Genomic DNA, 21,769 nt, shown 5'->3' on the forward strand with positions numbered 1-21,769 from the left:
TATGAGATTGTAAAGGGGTTGTGAAATACTAGGAGTCAGTTATATGAATAGCAGGATTTATGTGTCAGCTTTCATCACAAAGGGTTATAAAAACCTTAACATATTAAGGACTCGTCTGTTTTAGACTTTATCTAATCTCATCTTCATTCTTCTTTTCATCTCCACATTTGAAAAGTATGAAATCTTTTTCTCTCTCATTTGTGAGCAGTTACATTTTAATGTATCACCATTTTAGGGTACATAGAACATTTTTTTGGATTCTGTTAAAATTTGGGGGGAGGCTGTATAAAAATTTAAATCTATGATTTTTTTTATTTTTGAGCATTTAATGAATTGGTAACTTTATCTTGCAAACCATTAAAATTATTTTGATACCAAATTTATCCAAATGTATGTAGCATTTGTTATTGTACTACTTTTACAAACTGAAAAAAAAATGCTTGGGGGCAACATATTTTGAGTCCCATAACTTACAACATATGCACCATTTTGGAGTGCATATGATTTTTTGATCAGTTTTTATGACTTTTTTGCAGTAGAGGTGACCAGAAAATGGAATAATTCTGGCATTGTGTATGTTTACTGCATATTCCATGCAAGATAAATAATGCCATAATGTAATAATTCAGACATTACTGATAAAGTCTATTTTATTTCTTTTTTGATATGGTGTGAGAAGGTGACAGGCAGAGGGCTGGAGTCCAGATATATCAGCCCTAGGTTCCTGACATATGTGTGGATCTGGAGTAGGTCTCAGCCCAGGTGTAGATCCTTGGCTCCTTACTGTGCAAGAAAAAGGCTGCCGATTATGCATTGCAGTGCAGTTCCATGAGGTGAAGGAGGTGTATGGTTCTGTCCTGTAACCCTGAGTCTGGTGCGACAATATTGCACTTGTTTTGTTCGTGTGGCTGGAAGTAAGCCACGCGTATAGTTAGGTTATCTGTTCTGTTTAGTTAGTCACTCAGACGAGCAGGCTTTTATTTTATTTTTGTCTGAAGTTAAGGCTGTATTTTGTTTTGCTAATTTTGTGTCTGAAGTCAAAGTTTATTTATTTTCCTGTTTTTCTTTCTAAATAAACCAGTTTGCTGCACATTTTGTGTCCCTGTCTTTACTGTTTGGGTCCATACCACTGCTTCTACTGAGCTGACTTCCCCACAATAGTAAATTGTCACTTTTGGATACTAGCACTCCACTCATAGAAGGGAGACCCAAGTAAGATGCCTTCTGCTATGATGTCCTTATAAAACTGTATAATGAAATAGATTCTTTGGTGAGATAAACATTCTAAAACTTTGTACGTAATTCTAGAAAATGGTTTCCATATCTGAGGCTACAGAGGCCCTGTCTATCTGTCATTTATTTATTTTTTTCAGATACATTTACAGTGTGTTTTAGGCAGTGACCAATGCAGTAAGTGTATTCACATCATCTTAAAGCTAAAACAACCAGTAGAGTTGTAAAACAATGCCGGTCAATCATTAACTGAGCTTTCTAATGTGAATGCCTTTTGTTTTACTTATCCCCCATCCTACTCCCCTATGCCTAAATATATGTGGTTAAATGTGAACTACATTTCTATTTCCTTCTCCAACTCAATGTCTCATGACTTCTGTGACTTTGTACTGTAGCCTTCTTCTTTTAATCCTCATTCTTAAAGTTGTGCAGTCTCCTTGCTAGAATTTATCTTTTATGTTGTGGGTCAACCCTTATTTTTAAAGAGCTGGTCACCAGATGCATGTAGTCTAATGATATGGATACCTCAAGTGCCAGTATTGGCATAGTGAGGAACCTATCACAATACATAGGCATTTTTCTTGCTTTTGTGTCTGCTGGCTTTCTAATTGTGGCAACATGGACTGACTGTTGGATGCAAAACGCAGATGACTCTCTGGAGGTAAGACATAATACTCATCTAAAAGTAGGAATAATCTCCTAGGCTTGTTATACTGAAGAGTAATTATTGGTATAAATCAGTAAATGGCGGGCAGTGGACACAATATTTTATACAAACTACCAGGATATGAAATAATAAAGTGCATTTCACTTATCTTCTCTATGGTAACTTGAAGTCTAGTTTTTGTCTTATGAGCTACAGTAGTAGTCTTAAACAAAAACAAGTAATAAATCCTACATCCTGGTTATCAGTATAATTATTGTATGTGTTAGCAATGTTATTTTTATTATCTGAATATATGAAAATCTGAACTCTTCAGCTGAATTTACTATATGGAATATTTAAACAAAACTTGTTAGTTCAATTGTAAAGGTTATGGTTATTTCAGAAATCCCCCAAATGTTTCTTGAAGTTTTTACGTATAACATTCTCACACTGTGTGCAGCTCTGTCTGCTTGCTATATGCATCCAGAACGCCACTTGTGCATATGTCAGACAGACCCGTAGGCTCTTATTCACTAACTTGACTAAGCCAGTATGTAATATGTAATATGTATGTAATATGTTACCTTTTTTGCTGTATAGAATAGCAGCAGGGTATTATATAGGTTCTCTATAGCGATGTCCAGTAAAATGTACAATAGTTTGAGCAGTATACATTTTTTTAACATGTGAGCTAATGTGTGAAGGATGTTACTGTATGCCTATGCATGTCGATTATTGCTGCATATTTAACTTGAGCTTTCAACTTTTGCAATGTGAAGGTTGAAAACTGGGCCAGCTGTCTAGAATTCATGTCTGAAATCCACAATGAAAGCCAACTGAATTTGGGTGTTTTTTACTGCAGACGGGTCCAGACATGTCACACAGTGAACCTGTCCCATCTGGCCTTAACCTAAAAGAGCCGTAGGCAAAGCAATGCTCCGTGAGCAATTGTGGGCAATTTTGATTAAGGTTGAAGACCCACTTGGTGAATCCTATTCAACATTACAGAAAAATACCTGCTGCGATTTCCAAAATGTCACGTTTTTGGAAATCACTGTGTGTCAATTATACCTACGGAAATGCTGCGGGTTTCCGTATAAATATACAGTAATTGAGGTAGAAAGTCCACAGAGGAAAACTTTGCAGACCTTCTGTGAAAAGCGCTGTGGGAAAAATCACAATCTGTTCTCGCCTCACTTTTTTTTGCAATGCTTTTTGGCTGCGGCCTGCTATGCTGGGCCTTATGCCCGGTTCACATTAGCGTTCGTCCGCAAGGAGTCTGCATGGAGACCCCCCGAACGGAATACCAACGCTAATGCAAGCGCTGTGCAGTTAAGCCCACGGAGCCCATAGACTATAATGGGCTCCATGTGCTTGCCACGCACTGCCCGCACAATTCATACGTGCGGGCAGTGCGCGGCAAGCACACGGAGCTCATTATAGTCTATGGGCTCCATGTGCTTTACAAGCACATCGCTTGTAATTGCGATTGCATTCTGTCCAGGGGGTCTCCTTGCGGACTCCTTGCGGACGGAATACAAGCGCTAGTGTGAACCAACCCTTAGTCTAAAGGGAAAAAAATCCTTGACTCATTTCAATAATTTACTGAGATTTTCACTCCTTTTATATGAATTGCAGCTTAACCCTTAACTACTATGGTGTCTATCATAATGATATGTGTATGATAGACACCATAATAGTACTTAAGGGTTAAAAATACTTATTTACAGCAAAACTGTACAGAGCCTTTTTTCTCTATTATTACCTGTTTGGGTAGGACATTCCAAACTTCTTACTGTAAAGAATGACAGTATATAAAAGTATTAGGTAGGATTTATGCATACTGTTTGATGGAAGTATAAGCATAGACCAACACTATATAATAACAGCACTATAAATCTAGAAAATGAGAAAATAGTGTGACAGAAGAGTTAAAGACTGAAGCAGCATGGGGACTTTGTAAGAGAAATAAAATCTGGATGCCCTGCTCCTCTTTTTTTCATTTGTTTATGCATAATGTAAAGTACAACAAGGCCTTCAAAGGATATCATAATAATCAAAGAATGCTGAACTATGTTTTCATAGCGAAAACCAGCCCCATAATTCAGAAAAAATATCAGATCGCATTCTAAACAATATTATACCCTAAAGCAGTTCTGATCTACTTAAGGAAGGTTTTGCTGCTACTGTTACTCTATAGAATAATCCCTGAGTTTCAATGAAAATGCAATGTATTATTAATATCACATGTTGGGAATTCGGCTGTAAAATTGAAAGACTAAAATAATGTAATCTGCACAAAGATTTCCAGATTCCTTTATCCTAAACCACTTTCTTATAGTAAGAAAAATAAATAAATACAACAATTGTTGTAGATTTACTAGGTAAAATACTGTAAAGAAAATCAGATGAATAATTGGATGAAGTGGAAAATGGCTTTCTAGATGGTCTTCTCTAGGTAATTGGCCAATATACATTGTAAATGAAAGGTCTTCTCAAGGAGATGGTCTTTTGGGGAGATTTTTCTGTTATTGAACATGCCATAGTATTCAAACCATTCCAAACTCCATTGTAAGGAAGTGGCTCAGAGAACCTTTGGCTGGATACGAGATACCTTATGTTTTGGCATTTGGAGCTTCTCCGTTTCATCTAAAGTGTATGGACACCGCAAATCCATACACCTCTGGGGTATAAGAAGTAAATGAACCTTTGAGGAAGTCTGTTGTTTAGTACCAGTTTCATATTGTCAGAAGTCACTTGGTTGGCATCACCACCAAAATGACCAAATTGCCAAATACCACATTGCAGATATTAGGTTAAGGTCCCTTGTAGTGGGCCGCAGCAAAAAAGTACTCCAGGAAAAACTGCAGCAGCAACTTACCATTTTTTTCCCACATTGCTTTTCACAGAAAGTCTGCAGAGGTTCCTCCTGTGGAATTTTTTGTTTCATTTATACCTATAGGGAAACAGTCAGTGTTCCCATAGGTATAACTGACATGCCTAACAGTCTTGCCTTGTAAAGTGTTGGACTGACCCAGCAAAAGATCCTCCAGTGATGATGGGCCCAGGCTCAGACAGAACCAAATGTCCCTGCTACAACAAGTGTTAATACGTTTCAACAGAGGAAATCTACAATTTATAATGAATATTACCTATGCGTGCAATGATAACAGCAGAATTTATGATGGAATTAATACTACATAGTCTAGATAGTCTATGAATTACCGTATATACTCGAGTATAAGCCGACCCGAATATAAGCCGACCCCCCTAATTTTACCACAAAAAACTGGGAAAACTTATTGACTCGAGTATAAGCCTAGGGGGGGAAATGCAGCAGCTACTGGAAAATTTCAAAAATTAAAATGGTCGGAGTTTTTGGGTGCAGTAGTTGCTGGGAAAGGGGAGGGGGTGTTTTGGTTGTCTGTCTGCCCCTTCCCTGAGCTTGAGGACTGGGTTTTTTCTTCCCCCCACTTGGAATTCAGTCTGGCTGAATATAGGGTATCTGCAGTGCTTCTATTAACCCCTTCCCGATGGAACAGGAGCACTGCAGATCCCCTATATAGACCGGGCACTTTCAGACACAGGGATACCTAATGTGTATGTGTTTCACAGTCATTTTCTACTTTTGTATGTATTCTAGGAAGAGTGTTTTAGAACTTTTATGTTTTTTTTTTTTAAATTTTTTCTTTTGCACTATTTTATGGGAGATTCTATACATTAATATTGTGGCTGGTCATAGACCCTCCCTCCTAAAAAAAAAAAAAAAAAAAAAAAAAAAAAATTATTTTTTTTTTGGCTGACTCGAGTATAAGCCGAGGGGGGCTTTTTCAGCACAAAAACTGGGCTGAAAAATTCAGCTTATACTCGAGTATATACGGTATCTTGTCTGGTAAACTATATTGTTTTGAAAGCCGTTTCTAAATAATTCTTAATAATTATTTTATCATTTTAGGGAGCCTTCACACGGAGTATACGCTGCGCTCATTCTGAACGTAAAACTCGTTCAGAATGGGTGCGTAAAAAACAGCTCCCATTGATTTCTATGGGTGCCGGCATATATGTGCTCCCCATTGAAATCAATGAGAGGCTTTGTCCCTATTGCTTTCAATGTGATACGCACATGGAGACTGATTTTACTGTGCAATGTACATTAGTGGAAATTAGTGGGAATTATCTAGAGAAACGCCTACAAGCAAGCTGTATACTAATACTATAAACCTAGCATTTATGTTTCAGAAAGAAAAAAAGTAGTAACCTTCTATAGACAAAGGCACCTTTAGAAGGTATTGGGTGTAACAGCCTCATTAACAGGTCTCTTAGTTAATGACAACTAATTTTCTCACGTATCTGGAAGTCAAACCTGTGCCAAACCCTCCAAGAACAAGCCTTAGGCGTTAATATGTGATAGAGTGGGTTTCCTTCTCTGCTTAATGACCTCAGAGACTTTTTACTATGTACATGCCAGCAAATGACCCAAAACTGCACAGCTCCTGCTGAGTTATGGAACGACATCACATCTCTGGAGGGTGGAAAGAAGTTTACAGAATGTTCAGCCACCAACGTATCCTGCCAGATCCCCATTATATTTACAATACTAATCTCATCAAGGTGCCAGGATTAGAATGTGTTCATTTGCTGCAGTAAGCAATATGAATATTGATTGTATAGAGTAACATCGTCCACCGGGGAGACATTATTTAATACACCTGCTATGAAGGGATTTATAAAATGTGTAGCAGTCAGGCAGCACTGTTATTAGGAAGAATATCTAGCAACAGGATGCATATTAAAACACAGGCCTGCACTGCTTGTTGCATATTTTTCCATCATGGCCACCGCTGTTCCTGAATTAGTATTAAAAACCTGCCATACCAGCAGATTGATATTTAAAGACATTGTGAAAATTATTATTACAAAGAATATATATGATTTATAATACATTAAAGTTATTAAAGTGAGTATATAGGTCATAGATTAAATATGTAAGATTTGTGCAATTATTATTGACATAATAATATGGATAAGTAATAAATATGTAATTATCTTTACAGAATTTCTTATGAGCCCACACATTTATAGTTAACGGGCTAGATTTATTGACCCATATATATACAAAAATATGTACAGATATTTCTACTACACTTTTACATTTTTGTATAATGTATAGGTAACCCATAAAAAGGGCAAATACAGTTCCGCTTGGTCACATTCCCACTATGCATATGTGCTATTAACCTGTGCTGTACTCTATTTTCTCAAGAACCAATTCTGTAACTCTATAAGCTAGAAAAACCCTTAAAGGACTTCAATTCACAATACTGTCACATATAGGCACATATATTATAAATATCATAAAAATCATGTTATTTTGAAAATCGCTTCATTTCATAGCATACAACACATATCTGGATTCTGGCCTCCTTTATTTTCTAGTGAGAACTATATTGGTCCAGCCTACAATTCTCCATCACAAGCACGTTTTTCAGTAAACGAATAGCACTTATGTCTGGGACTATATTTTATGGACTGATGCAATATCCCAGTTAAATTAAATGCAGTGAGTTGACTTGACCCTATTATTATAACTGCTGTTATAACATTCGCTCTTGTTAATGTGTACAAATTAATGTTCTCATGTCATTTACTACTTGCACAACTTCTTTTTGATGTTTTTTGCTTCTCTAATTTTTCTTTAAACAATATCTTTGTATGGTTTTTGGATAAGCGTTATGCTTTTTCATCTTGAGATGAACATGTGTAATACATGAGACACAATAGTACTGGATCACACAGGGCTATCCAAAGGGAAGTGCGGCTTTATTGGAGGCTTACTGATCTTTATAGACTGGACATCATTATGTTACATTCCAAAAATTGCATTTGTAGCTACTGGTAGATTCCTTGAAAGAGCAGCTGCACTGATCCTGGTACCAGTACGTTCCCTAATGAACTGATTTAGGCAGCCGGCCATGTTATTTTGACACTGTATGTTGTGACTATTTGTGGCACAGAGTGCACTTTTTATGGAGGTGACAAAAGAAAGGACTGCATAGGGTACCATACAACCTAAATATGAGCTTTGTAGATCATTTTGTTTCAGGGAGTCATCTATGTGCTCCCTGGTTTTAACACAGTAGTCAATAACTAGATTAGAATGATTAGAATGCCCACTGAATTTCCAAATTTCCTTTGAAATCTGATTTTCTATTGGTATAAGTATAGTAATTATAGTTAACTTTCTTTGACACAGGAAAACAGAAAGCTGACATGATAAAGGTCTGTTACACTTTTGTTGCAGGTGAGTACCAAATGCCGTGGTCTTTGGTGGGAATGCGTAACCAACGTATTTGATGGAATCACAACCTGTGATGAATACGACTCCATATATGCAGAACACCCATGTACGTATGCCTTTGATATGAACAATCTGCTAGCTTGTTTTCTCTTCAGTAGCTCTGAATACGTCTTTAAAACTAAGATCTGCACCGTGTACGGTAATATGTCCTAGTGTTGGGTTCAGTAGATTTGCCCCAATTACAGAAATCTGTAGCTTCTTGTTCCAATTGTATATAAATTGCTATATATATATATATATATATATATATATATATATATATATATATCATATTATATTACAATGCAGGCAAACATAATACCTGGTCTTGTAGAAAACTAGAAATAAACTGCACACAGAAGCCTAACTTGAGTTCTTCAGGCTCCAATGTAAAATCTGTAAGTTCACCACCTTCCATGTTTAATTTCTAAATCTGGTGTTTGGTTATGTGGCAAAGTCCCTTAGCACAGAAGAAGCATGTGCATTATGTGCATTATAATAAATTAAAAAAAAAATAACAAAAGTGCAAAATGTTCTAAAACATGCTGACCATACCTATGATCTCTAACCATATGTATTGTATTTTAAATTTGCCATCTTATGACCAATTCAATTGACGTCACCCTGATTCATTCACATCTCCAATATTATAGCTCATTGCTCTTGCCCTCATTCAGTCCAGCAGCAGCAGCATCAGCAAGGTTTATCTTTCTGCCCAGCTGCCACACTGATACCTTTACCCTGTGCCAGTTTGCACTGGTTACCCATTCAAATAAGAAAATGATCACTCTTACCCACAAAGACTGCGAGTTGTTCTAGTGAATACCATTAGTGTAAAAGGTGCAATATAGGTAGGGGCCCCATTACAGATTTTTTATTGGGGCTCAAAAGCTTCTGGATGACAATATCTGTATATCACTGCAGTATATTTAGCCCTATATCAGTAAGTAAAATAAATACATTAAATAAATACACAGCACAGTGTCTACTCCTCATCTCTGTCTACCACTCTCCCCATCCTCTCCTTTCTACTAATGATGTAAAACCTCACGCTCGTGTCTCCAATACTATTCATGACCTGCACCAGTTCTCTGGAATGTCCTTCCCCAGAAACTCTGGTTATTTCCTAATTTCCACGGTTTCAAGCATACTCTAAAAACAGTTATTTAGGGAGACCCTGATATAGCTTTCCTCAGTTTAGACCTCTTCCTCAATATTCCTCAGAACATGATCCTTTGATCCTTCAATAATCACTATACTGCATGGTCTTAAATGTGCCTCATATTTCCACTTACATACCTACTAACTGGTAACCAGCTGATGCAGCTCAGTTTTATATGTTTTATCCTATGCTTGTGTTTTTTAGTTTAAACCTATTTCTTCAAAGATCAAAATGGTGTTGTGAGCAGGACCCTTATTCCTTGTGTTTGAATGGTTTAGTTTGTTATTTCATCATGTCTGATTTTGGACTGTAAGGTGCTGCAGAAAATAAGATATTGGATTATAATAAGAGGTTTAGAGGAGGTTTGGTAACATAATGAAGACCTATACTCCAGGGCTGTTTTAACACATTGGTGGGCCCTGTGCAAATGTTTCATAAGTGGGCCCTGTCCATCACCACCACCTAGAAATACCTGACCTGCACAAATTATAATGCCCCTTAGTGGCTCTCACACAGTAAAATGCCCCTCATAGTGACCCCTTCCAGGTTGCTCCTACATATTTATATCCCCCACCCCTCTGGTTGTCCCCACAGTGTCATGTTCCTCCTCCCAACTTGCCTCCACAGTATCATGTCCCCCTCAGGTTGCCCCCTCACTCTCTTGTCCCCTCCAAGGTTACCCCCATAGTTTTATGTCCCCCAAAGGTTGCACCCATAGCTTCATGTCCCCCCTCCCCCCAGGTTTCCCCTACAGTGTCATGTACCCCCACTCGGTTGCTCCCACAGTGTCATGTCCACCTCCCTCTCAGGGTTGCTCCCACAGTTTCATGTCTCACCCCTGTTGGGGACGAGTATGTTGCAGAGTTCCAAATTAAATAACAGGCCTGGATGAGCTCACCCATCCTTTAGCCTGGAGAAGCCACACACACAGCTGATAGTATATCAAGTGAGTTCTAATTTTAATAGTGCAAAAAGGTAGTTTAAATACAATACAGACAAAAGTAGGTTGGACTATTCTAATGACATAACATTGTAAAATAAGCACAGAGTTAGTTATAGGCTTCATCTTCTCACCAATTTTTAAAGACATTACCATGAGGGGAGAAATCTTAAACTGGGCAAGATTTCTTGAATAAAAGACACTATAGTCATTCTAGAAATTCCTTAGTGTCCACACTCAAGCCTATATACATACATATATGTATACACATACCTACACTTAACCTGCAGGATCCTCACCACAAAACATATCATGTTTCCACTTGCATAGCAAAACTTTTACACATTTTATGTCCAATCAGTTCTCCCTATATCTTTATCTAGTCACTATTCAAATAGCAATTACCTACACAATGCTATGTGCAGACCACATTAACCCTTTTAGCTGGACTGTGAGTGGGTGCTCACTATGCATTTCCTTACACTAAGGAAAATATACAAACACTTAATATCTTATTTCTGTAACCATCCTTACTTAATTTTATCCAACTATCCATGAGTGGAGCCAGTTCCTGACCAATGACTACTAATCAGAAGTCCAGTACAACAACATTCTGACTTCAACAATTTGCTACAGCCTTTCTCCACAGCTCTACTTCTATCTCTTCTACTATCTCTTGGGTTTATTTCCAAACTGACTGACTCTGTATCCCTCCTATCTTGTTCTTGTGTGAATTCTTTTCTCTCCTCCTTCCCAATGTCTTATCCTGCCCCAAATTTCTATAAGACTTCCTCAGTATAACATATACTGTATCTTATTCAATGGAGACTTTAAAGATCAGTTTAGAGGATTCCAGGGATCACTATGTCCCTTTGTCACGTGACTACTTAATGTCCACTAGACCCAAGTGAGAAATACCATGTATACCAAAAATACAACAGATCACCAAGCTAACTTCAGCCCAAGTTTTCATCTAGCAACACCCATACAACATACTGCTCTTAGGTTCTTGCAAAAAGCTTGAGATATCTATATAAGGAACATATGTGTTTACCTCACACTCGGACAGAAAAAACAAAAGCCCTTTAGAAACACAAATCAAACTGGTAAGAGAAAAGCTCCTACCTTGTGGATCTGTGGTTCCAGGAACTTCTGTAATTACTGGTCGTCCGGGGGATCAGCAAATCATCTCCTTCTCTCTCAAGTCCACGGTGGAAGCGTCAGGTTTGTTGGGGACGAGTATGTTGCAGAGTTCCAAATTAAATAACAGGCCTGGATGAGCTCACCCATCCTTTAGCCTGGAGAAGCCACACACACAGCTGATAGTATATCAAGTGAGTTCTAATTTTAATAGTGCAAAAAGGTAGTTTAAATACAATACAGACAAAAGTAGGTTGGACTATTCTAATGACATAACATTGTAGAGTTTTAACATAAACCTGGCACATGACTATTGGCTAAAGGCCCAATGTATTTTGCATCTCATTATAGCTTTCCAGACTAGGATGGACTTTGTCCTTAAACACAAAATTTCAAAATACTTATGTGTGAACTAACATCTCATATCATGGCAAGATAGAGAAGATTACATGCTGGTGCCAATCAATTCCAACCTTGAAGATAACGAATAGGCTACATAAACTCTAAGTATATACACTCTACACACTCTAAGTGTATACATCGAGTAAAAGAGATAAGAGATTTACAAATAGTCAGCTGCATCTTCAAAAGATGAGACCCTTGAGATAGACAGAGATAAGGATTCATCTACACAGCATTCCTTAACCACCCAAAAAGGCCTTTTGAACTTTAAACAGACATTCTCATACACTTTATATGAAAAAGGTATCAAGATGGCTGACAAAATACAAAGATGGAGGACTTAACTCTAACATTTCCCCCATTTTGAGATGGTTGAATACAGAAATTAACATGTAAGTACTTCAGTGACCTAATGTCTACTGCCGGATTTTCCCAGATTCCCTACATGTATTTTCTGCATTTCAACCTGAATCTCAAAAAATCCTTCTTAGGGGTCTGGCCTCTCAAGTTTTGTATTTTTCATCCGGTTGCATAAACACTGTAATAGTTTAAACAAGCAAAAGAAACATAAGATTATTGCTGCAACTTTACTGACATTCACTTGCTTATACTATGTATCACTACTTCAAACATTTCCTGTTGTGTTATGAAAACAGCTATATATATGACATGACTGAGGCTAATATGGGGCTATGAGGACATATCCTACAATCTGACACATTCAGATCTTCGTTCAAGATCATATGATGTTTAAGAAACTTATTGTCCCACTCGTTGTCAAATGTTTTATACAGGCTTATTGCCAGGACCATCTGTAACAGTAACATCAGGAGAATCTTCATCGCTTTTTGTGTAGATTCTTCCTTGCAATGTGAAGCATGGATACAATTAGGCTTTCCGTCAAGTTTCATAGAAATACTGGTTATCAGCAGCACTTGGAAGGACCATCAACTCTTGGGTCCAAGGTTTTTCTCACGTGTCTCTTTATCACCATCAATCTCTTGTCTCAAACGAATAGGTCCCGTCTACTAACTTAAAATCTGAGAGGGAGGAGAAAACTCAAAACTATACATTAGTCAGATGTTTTTGCCAAGACATCACATAGTCAGTCAGTACACCATAATACAACTCTAACCTAGGGGCTGACCCGAAGTAAGTTTGATATGGGCTAAAACCAATTCTTCTGTCAGGAGGGTACCTTACAGAAAATACAAATACAAGTGACACACTACATCTTTCAATAGCCGTCTACCTGCAGCCCACTTGTGATGGCTTTCTTCACCAGATATGCCTCGGGCCATCCTGAAGAGAAATAACTATACACACAAGCACGTACTTATACCGTCTCACCTTTAGTAGTTACTAAAGTTATAGTTATATCATATAGTTAACCTGCAATCTCTGGAACAGGTACAAGGGCTCCAGGCATGGCTCACAGAAACTTTTCACTTTTTGATCTATATTGTGTATACCACATGTCATGCAGGCTCACACATATCTTACTATAGTGATGCTAAATCCTGCAGCCGCCCATCCTCTGCTCACCAGGTCACACATGGCTACTACTAAACAGTACACTTAATAATAATAATCTGCTTATGCCATCAGTGGGGACGATGCTCTCAGTACATACTCTCTTACCACCAGACACCAGGAGTTATTCATCCTCTTTTGATCCTTGCTATTTCCAAAGCTTCTTTCCTCCTGGACCATTTTGGTGCCTCAGTGTTGTAAAACCTGAAAAGAGAGCTAAAAGGGTTTTGGGCCTAGTATAATGACCAATTATCAGTAAAGCATATCCCCTAGGCCTCTGCAGCTGGGTTAGTGGCAGTGTCTGCCCACATGTTACATCTACTCTCTTTCATATCAGCCTTGGTGTGTGCCTTGACTTCTGACTATACCCACCTGTGTGGGGGCAGCAGCAGGGTCCATCACTATCTGAACAGCCTGGAAATCCTTTTAGGCTTAACATTAACCCTACAGAAAGCTCTCGCTCTCCAGATTGGACCATAGTCCTACTATATCAAACACCTACCCTCAGGCCTTGTACCCTGTCTCAGTGATGGCTTCTAGTTCAGTTTCATGAGCTGAGACCCATACAGTTCTATAATGGTTCTACTTGTGCTTGGTTTCACCCTTGGTTTACCTCATATTCAGTGACCATGACATATCTGGTGCAGAATCCACCATCATTCCCAAATCGAGAATCATCTAAAATAAAAGAACTCTCATCAGAGTTAACAATAGATTCATCATTTACATAACCAAATCAGCAAAAATAAAATTAATTTTAAGTTATCTGACTTTTCCCTCCCCTGAAACTATTGTTAACAGGTTTAGAATGGACTTGTAGTGCAGCACAGAATGCAAAACTTATATTAGAAGACATAAATAAGACATACTACAGTCTGTGCTGTGCAGCCATTGTTATCTTTGTTTGCACTGCAAGATTTATTACCCAGTGTCTTATCATGGAAGCAGCTGCGCTGGCTCTCCCCAAACTTCTCATAGCTGTAGTACTACATATCCCAGCAGCTTATTTATACAATCCCAAGTAAATTCAGTTCTCTAAAACTTCAAAATACTCCAGAATTACAAACAATTCATTAAATGCTCAAAATATATCAGCAGAGAAGGCAGAGGCTTTAAATAAGGGATCAAGTCTATCCCCCCAATCATCATAACAAAAATTTATACACAAAAACACATTACAGATCAGATATGTGAGTGTCTTCTGATTTACTTAGACAACTATCTAGCACCTTATCACAAACAATGTTCCAGAAACACCACTTTAGTTTTGCAGAACTTCAATTTATCTTTACCTGCGTGTACATGTTAGGGGTGTTCTGTGCCCCTTGTGGTAAGAAAGTTCACATGTATTGCCTGATCCCATACCAGAAGGATCATCTGAATAACAATGACCAATAACATTGTACAAGTATTAGATACAACTTTTTTTCTCAAAATAATTCCCGATTGTTAACATTCATAGATTTATAGTATAAACCCATAACCAATATTTATATTGCAAGTGTAAAGCCCATGTGATATACTTGATACTCACAAGCACCAATAAAAACTGAGTACATAGTACATGTACATGATATATCAAGTACATCTCATATTCATCAGAACACACACATATATGTATTCAACATTTGGAAAGAACTTTTATGCCTCCCTCTCATATCTACTTATCACCACCCTCTGTGGGGTTAGCAGCAGTCTATATCTACATCTGCTCGCTGTGGAGACTGAAAATGTAACAATACAGACATGGACAAATAGAACATGTAAATATAGCAGACACATGTAACATGTACATATAACTGACACACATATGGGCCCATTCACTTCTCTGAACCTTCCATACAAACACACAAACTTCACACTGGAGCTCCAGACAAACCAAACAAATGTCCATTAAATCAAAAAGAACTTGTCTGAACTAAAATCAAATTTTTCAAATATTAAGTACAGTGAGAAATCTTATTGTCTCAGGATGGCCAAATCTTAGTCTTCTTTTCCTACAAATAAGCACAGAGTTAGTTATAGGCTTCATCTTCTCACCAATTTTTAAAGACATTACCATGAGGGGAGAAATCTTAAACTGGGCAAGATTTCTTGAATAAAAGACACTATAGTCATTCTAGAAATTCCTTAGTGTCCACACTCAAGCCTATATATATACATATATGTATACACATACCTACACTTAACCTGCAGGATCCTCACCACAAAACATATCATGTTTCCACTTGCATAGCAAAACTTTTACACATTTTATGTCCAATCAGTTCTCCCTATATCTTTATCTAGTCACTATTCAAATAGCAATTACCTACACAATGCTATGTGCAGACCACATTAACCCTTTTAGCTGGACTGTGAGTGGGTGCTCACTATGCATTTCCTTACACTAAGGAAAATATACAAACACTCAATACCTTATTTCTGTAACCATCCTTACTTAATTTTATCCAACTATCCATGAGTGGAGCCAGTTCCTGACCAATGACTACTAATCAGAAGTCCAGTACAACAACATTCTGACTTCAACAATTTGCTACAGCCTTTCTCCACAGCTCTACTTCTATCTCTTCTACTATCTCTTGGGTTTATTTCCAAACTGACTGACTCTGTATCCCTCCTATCTTGTTCTTGTGTGAATTCTTTTCTCTCCTCCTTCCCACTGTCTTATCCTGCCCCAAATTTCTATAAGACTTCCTCAGTATAACATATACTGTATCTTATTCAATGGAGACTTTAAAGATCAGTTTAGAGGATTCCAGGGATCACTATGTCCCTTTGTCACGTGACTACTTAATGTCCACTAGACCCAAGTGAGAAATACCATGTATACCAAAAATACAACAGATCACCAAGCTAACTTCAGCCCAAGCTTTCATCTAGCAACACCCATACAACATACTGCTCTTAGGTTCTTGCAAAAAGCTTGAGATATCTATATAAGGAACATATGTGTTTACCTCACACTCGGACAGAAAAAACAAAAGCCCTTTAGAAACACAAATCAAACTGGTAAGAGAAAAGCTCCTACCTTGTGGATCTGTGGTTCCAGGAACTTCTGTAATTACTGGTCGTCCGGGGGATCAGCAAATCATCTCCTTCTCTCTCAAGTCCACGGTGGAAGCGTCAGGTTTGTTGGGGACGAGTATGTTGCAGAGTTCCAAATTAAATAACAGGCCTGGATGAGCTCACCCATCCTTTAGCCTGGAGAAGCCACACACACAGCTGATAGTATATCAAGTGAGTTCTAATTTTAATAGTGCAAAAAGGTAGTTTAAATACAATACAGACAAAAGTAGGTTGGACTATTCTAATGACATAACATTGTAGAACCTGGCACATGACTATTGGCTAAAAGCCCAATGTATTTTGCATCTCATTATAGCTTTCCAGACTAGGATGGACTTTGTCCTTAAACACAAAGTTTCAAAATACTTATGTGTGAACTAACATCTCATATCATGGCAAGATAGAGAAGAATACATGCTGGTGCCAATCAATTCCAACCTTGAAGATAACGAATAGGCTACATAAACTCTAAGTATATACACTCTACACACTCTAAGTGTATACATCGAGTAAAAGAGATAAGAGATTTACAAATAGTCAGCTGCATCTTCAAAAGATGAGACCCTTGAGATAGACAGAGATAAGGATTAGAGATGAGCGAACAGTGTTCTATCGAACACATGTTCGATCGGATATCAGGGTGTTCGCCATGTTCGAATCGAATCGAACACCACGTGGTAAAGTGCGCCAAAATTCGATTCCCCTCCCACCTTCCCTGGCGCCTTTTTTGCACCAATAACAGCGCAGGGGAGGTGGGACAGGAACTACGACACCGGGGGCATTGAAAAAAATTGGAAAAAGTCATTGGCTGCCGAAATCAGGTGACCTCCATTTTAGACGAATAGTGGATTTCAAATCCGGGTCATATGAGAATGTGAACTTTGTGACTATGAGACAGGGATAGCTGTACAGGCAGGGATAGCTAGGGATAACCTTTATTTAGGGGGGAATGTTATTAAAAATAACTTTTTGGGGCTCTATCGGGTGTGTAATTGTGATTTTTGTGAGATAAACTTTTTCCCATAGGGATGCATTGGCCAGCGCTGATTGGCCGAATTCCGTACTCTGGCCAATCAGTGCTGGCCAATGCATTCTATTAGCTTGATGAAGCAGAGTGTGCACAAGGGTTCAAGCGCACCCTCGGCTCTGATGTAGCAGAGCCGAGGCTGCACAAGGGTTCAAGCGCACCCTCGGCTCTGATGTAGGAGAGCCGAGGGTGCACTTGAACCCTTGTGCAGCCTCGGCTCTGCTACATCAGAGCCGAGGGTGCGCTTGAACCCTTGTGCACACTCTGCTTCATCAAGCTAATAGAATGCATTGGCCAGCGCTGATTGGCCAATGTATTCTATTAGCCTGATGAAGTAGAGCTGAATGTGTGTGCTAAGCACACACATTCAGCTCTACTTCATCGGGCTAATAGAATGCATTGGCCAGCGCTGATTGGCCAGAGTACGGAACTCGACCAATCAGCGCTGGCTCTGCTGGAGGAGGCGGAGTCTAAGATCGCTCCACACCAGTCTCCATTCAGGTCCGACCTTAGACTCCGCCTCCTCCGGCAGAGCCAGCGCTGATTGGCCGAAGGCTGGCCAATGCATTCCTATGCGAATGCAGAGACTTAGCAGTGCTGAGTCAGTTTTGCTCAACTACACATCTGATGCACACTCGGCACTGCTACATCAGATGTAGCAATCTGATGTAGCAGAGCCGAGGGTGCACTAGAACCCCTGTGCAAACTCAGTTCACGCTAATAGAATGCATTGGCCAGCACTGATTGGCCAATGCATTCTATTAGCCCGATGAAGTAGAGCTGAATGTGTGTGCTAAGCACACACATTCAGCACTGCTTCATCACGCCAATACAATGCATTAGCCAGTGCTGATTGGCCAGAGTACGGAATTCGGCCAATCAGCGCTGGCTCTGCTGGAGGAGGCGGAGTCTAAGGTCGGACCTGAATGGAGACTGGTGTGGAGCGATCTTAGACTCCGCCTCCTCCAGCAGAGCCAGCGCTGATTGGTCGAGTTCCGTACTCTGGCCAATCAGCGCTGGCCAATGCATTCTATTAGCCCGATGAAGTAGAGCTGAATGTGTGTGCTTAGCACACACATTCAGCTCTACTTCATCAGGCTAATAGAATACATTGGCCAATCAGCGCTGGCCAATGCATTCTATTAGCTTGATGAAGCAGAGTGTGCACAAGGGTTCAAGCGCACCCTCGGCTCTGATGTAGCAGAGCCGAGGCTGCACAAGGGTTCAAGTGCACCCTCGGCTCTCCTACATCAGAGCCGAGGGTGCGCTTGAACCCTTGTGCAGCCTCGGCTCTGCTACATCAGAGCCGAGGGTGCGCTTGAACCCTTGTGCACACTCTGCTTCATCAAGCTAATAGAATGCATTGGCCAGCACTGATTGGCCAGAGTACGGAATTCGGCCAATCAGCGCTGGCCAATGCATTCTATTAGCCCGATGAAGTAGAGCTGAATGTGTGTGCTAAGCACACACATTCAGCACTGCTTCATCACGCCAATACAATGCATTAGCCAGTGCTGATTGGCCAGAGTACGGAATTCGGCCAATCAGCGCTGGCTCTGCTGGAGGAGGCGGAGTCTAAGATCGCTCCACACCAGTCTCCATTCAGGTCCGACCTTAGACTCCGCCTCCTCCAGCAGAGCCAGCGCTGATTGGCCGAATTCCGTACTCTGGCCAATCAGCACTGGCTAATGCATTGTATTGGCTTGATGAAGCAGTGCTGAATGTGTGTGCTTAGCACACACATTCAGCTCTACTTCATCGGGCTAATAGAATGCATTGGCCAGCGCTGATTGGCCGAATTCCGTACTCTGGCCAATCAGCACTGGCTAATGCATTGTATTGGCTTGATGAAGCAGTGCTGAATGTGTGTGCTTAGCACACACATTCAGCTCTACTTCATCGGGCTAATAGAATGCATTGGCCAATCAGCGCTGGCCAATGCATTCTATTAGCGTGAACTGAGTTTGCACAGGGGTTCTAGTGCACCCTCGGCTCTGCTACATCAGATTGCTACATCTGATGTAGCAGTGCCGAGTGTGCATCAGATGTGTAGTTGAGCAAAACTGACTCAGCACTGCTAAGTCTGCATTCGCATAGGAATGCATTGGCCAGCCTTCGGCCAATCAGCGCTGGCTCTGCCGGAGGAGGCGGAGTCTAAGGTCGGACCTGAATGGAGACTGGTGTGGAGCTATCTTAGACTCCGCCTCCTCCAGCAGAGCCAGCGCTGATTGGTCGAGTTCCGTACTCTGGCCAATCAGCACTGGCCAATGCATTTCTATGGGGAAAAGTTAGCTTGCGAAAATCGCAAACTGACAGGGATTTCCATGAAATAAAGTGACTTTTATGCCCCCAGACATGCTTCCCCTGCTGTCCCAGTGTCATTCCAGGGTGTTGGTATCATTTCCTGGGGTGTCATAGTGGACTTGGTGACCCTCCAGACACGAATTTGGGTTTCCCCCTTAACGAGTTTATGTTCCCCATAGACTATAATGGGGTTCGAAACCCATTCGAACACTCGAACAGTGAGCGGCTGTTCGAATCGAATTTCGAACCTCGAACATTTTAGTGTTCGCTCATCTCTAATAAGGATTCATCTACACAGCATTCCTTAACCACCCAAAAAGGCCTTTTGAACTTTAAACAGACATTCTCATACACTTTATATGAAAAAGGTATCAAGATGGCTGACAAAATACAAAGATGGAGGACTTAACTCTAACACCCCCCTTCAGGGGTTGCCCCCACAGTTTCATGTCCTCCCCTCCGGGTTGCCCCCATTGTATATAATGAAAGAAAAAACCAAACCATAATACTCACCTTTCCCCATTCACTCCTCTCTCTGGTCACAAGTCTTCGAGGAGCAACATGCGCAATGTAAGTGACATCACTACATCATGCCTTTTGTTTCCAGGACGCCGGGAGCAAAGATAGCGGCTGGGTGGTGAAGCAGGGAGCAGACGGCAACTGTCTGCAACTCACTTGTTGAGTTGGGGCAGCCCGGACAGCAAATGCAGGACTGTTGCGCTGTCCAAAGGGGGCCCCAGCTACTATATGGCCTGGGGCAAGTGCACCATTGGTCCTGTAGTTAAAGCAACCCTGCTATACTTGCCTCTCTCATGAAATTCAGCAGTTCCTCTATGTCCTCTACTGTCCTCCTGACAGAAGACAGCAAAACCCAGGGAGCCATATGAAGACTGTGATTGAGCCTCAGCAGTCACATGGAGTATGCCAACATTAAGACACTTAGATTAAAAGTGTTGTCCAGCCGAAAATGGACAACCCTTTTAAAGTTTAAATCTGCTGGGGCAGTGAAAAAAATAAAAAAAAAATGCATACTCACCTGTCCCTGATGCTCTGTGGTCCTCCCATACCTCGCCTTTCTTCTGCTTTGGTGGCATCTCCTAGGTCCTCTTCCGGAGTAGTGCTGAAGCCACAGATGTGCTGAAGCTGTGCTGAACTCATGTGACCGCTGAGACCAATCAGCGGCCTCAGCAGGCTTCAAGAAGAGGACCCATGATGTTACAAATAGTGACATTCATGCTCATCACTGCTTGTTCTCAGCGGGCAGGTGACTGCGGAGGCTAATCAGCGGCTTCAGCACAACTCCGGAAGATGCTGGAAGGCGCAGGAGGACACAAGAGCATCAGGGATAGATAAGTACGCATTTTTTCATTTTTTTCACTGCCCCAACAGATTTAAACATTAAAAGGGTTTCCCTGAACAACCCCTTTAAAGCAACATTCATACCAAACAAGCTTAGCCCAGAATGAATCTTGGGAGGTTCATCCATCACTGGTTGGCATTATTTAAATAATTATATCTATTAATTCTATTGGTATATTTAATTTACATTACAAAGTGCTATATTTTATTAGCGATTACATAAGCAAACCATAATAGCCCTATATTTCCATACAGAGTAAACATTTATTGTAGAGTAAAATTGCCCGTGTAAAGGAGCGATTAGGGAAACGGTTACACTATGTATATACGTCACTTCTCTAAACAGACCAGGTATGAAGAAAAGTTAATTAGACAACAAAATCACTTTCCAAATTGAAATTGAAGATCTTGTACAATTTAATTTACATTCCCACGAACTGTAGTTCTTCAAATCAATTTGCTGTAATGGGTTTGACTGTATTAAGGTTCTCAATTACAAATCCACTCGATCATAATAAGAGGTGACTTCATTTTTTATTTACATAGTTGGGCATCTAATTTCACTGAATGCCAGATCCACTGACTGACAGATCAATGAATCACCCCAACCAATTTGT

The 21,769-nt window shown here is 40.0% G+C and overlaps 1 protein-coding gene across 1 annotated transcript in view; it reads left to right on the plus strand.

The window, feature by feature from the left end:
* The first annotated feature begins 1,750 nt into the window (after nt 1-1,750).
* Nucleotides 1,751-21,769, plus strand: part of CLDN16 (claudin 16) — a 33,505-nt gene continuing 13,486 nt past the window's right edge. Inside the window, exons 1-2 of the mRNA XM_075268546.1 lie at nt 1,751-1,894; nt 8,181-8,283. Coding sequence (XP_075124647.1) covers nt 1,751-1,894; nt 8,181-8,283 — 247 coding nt within the window. The remainder of the gene's footprint in view (nt 1,895-8,180; nt 8,284-21,769) is intronic.

This window comes from Leptodactylus fuscus, chromosome 3 (genome assembly GCF_031893055.1).
Source record: "Leptodactylus fuscus isolate aLepFus1 chromosome 3, aLepFus1.hap2, whole genome shotgun sequence".
Classification (NCBI taxonomy): Eukaryota; Metazoa; Chordata; class Amphibia; order Anura; family Leptodactylidae; genus Leptodactylus; species Leptodactylus fuscus.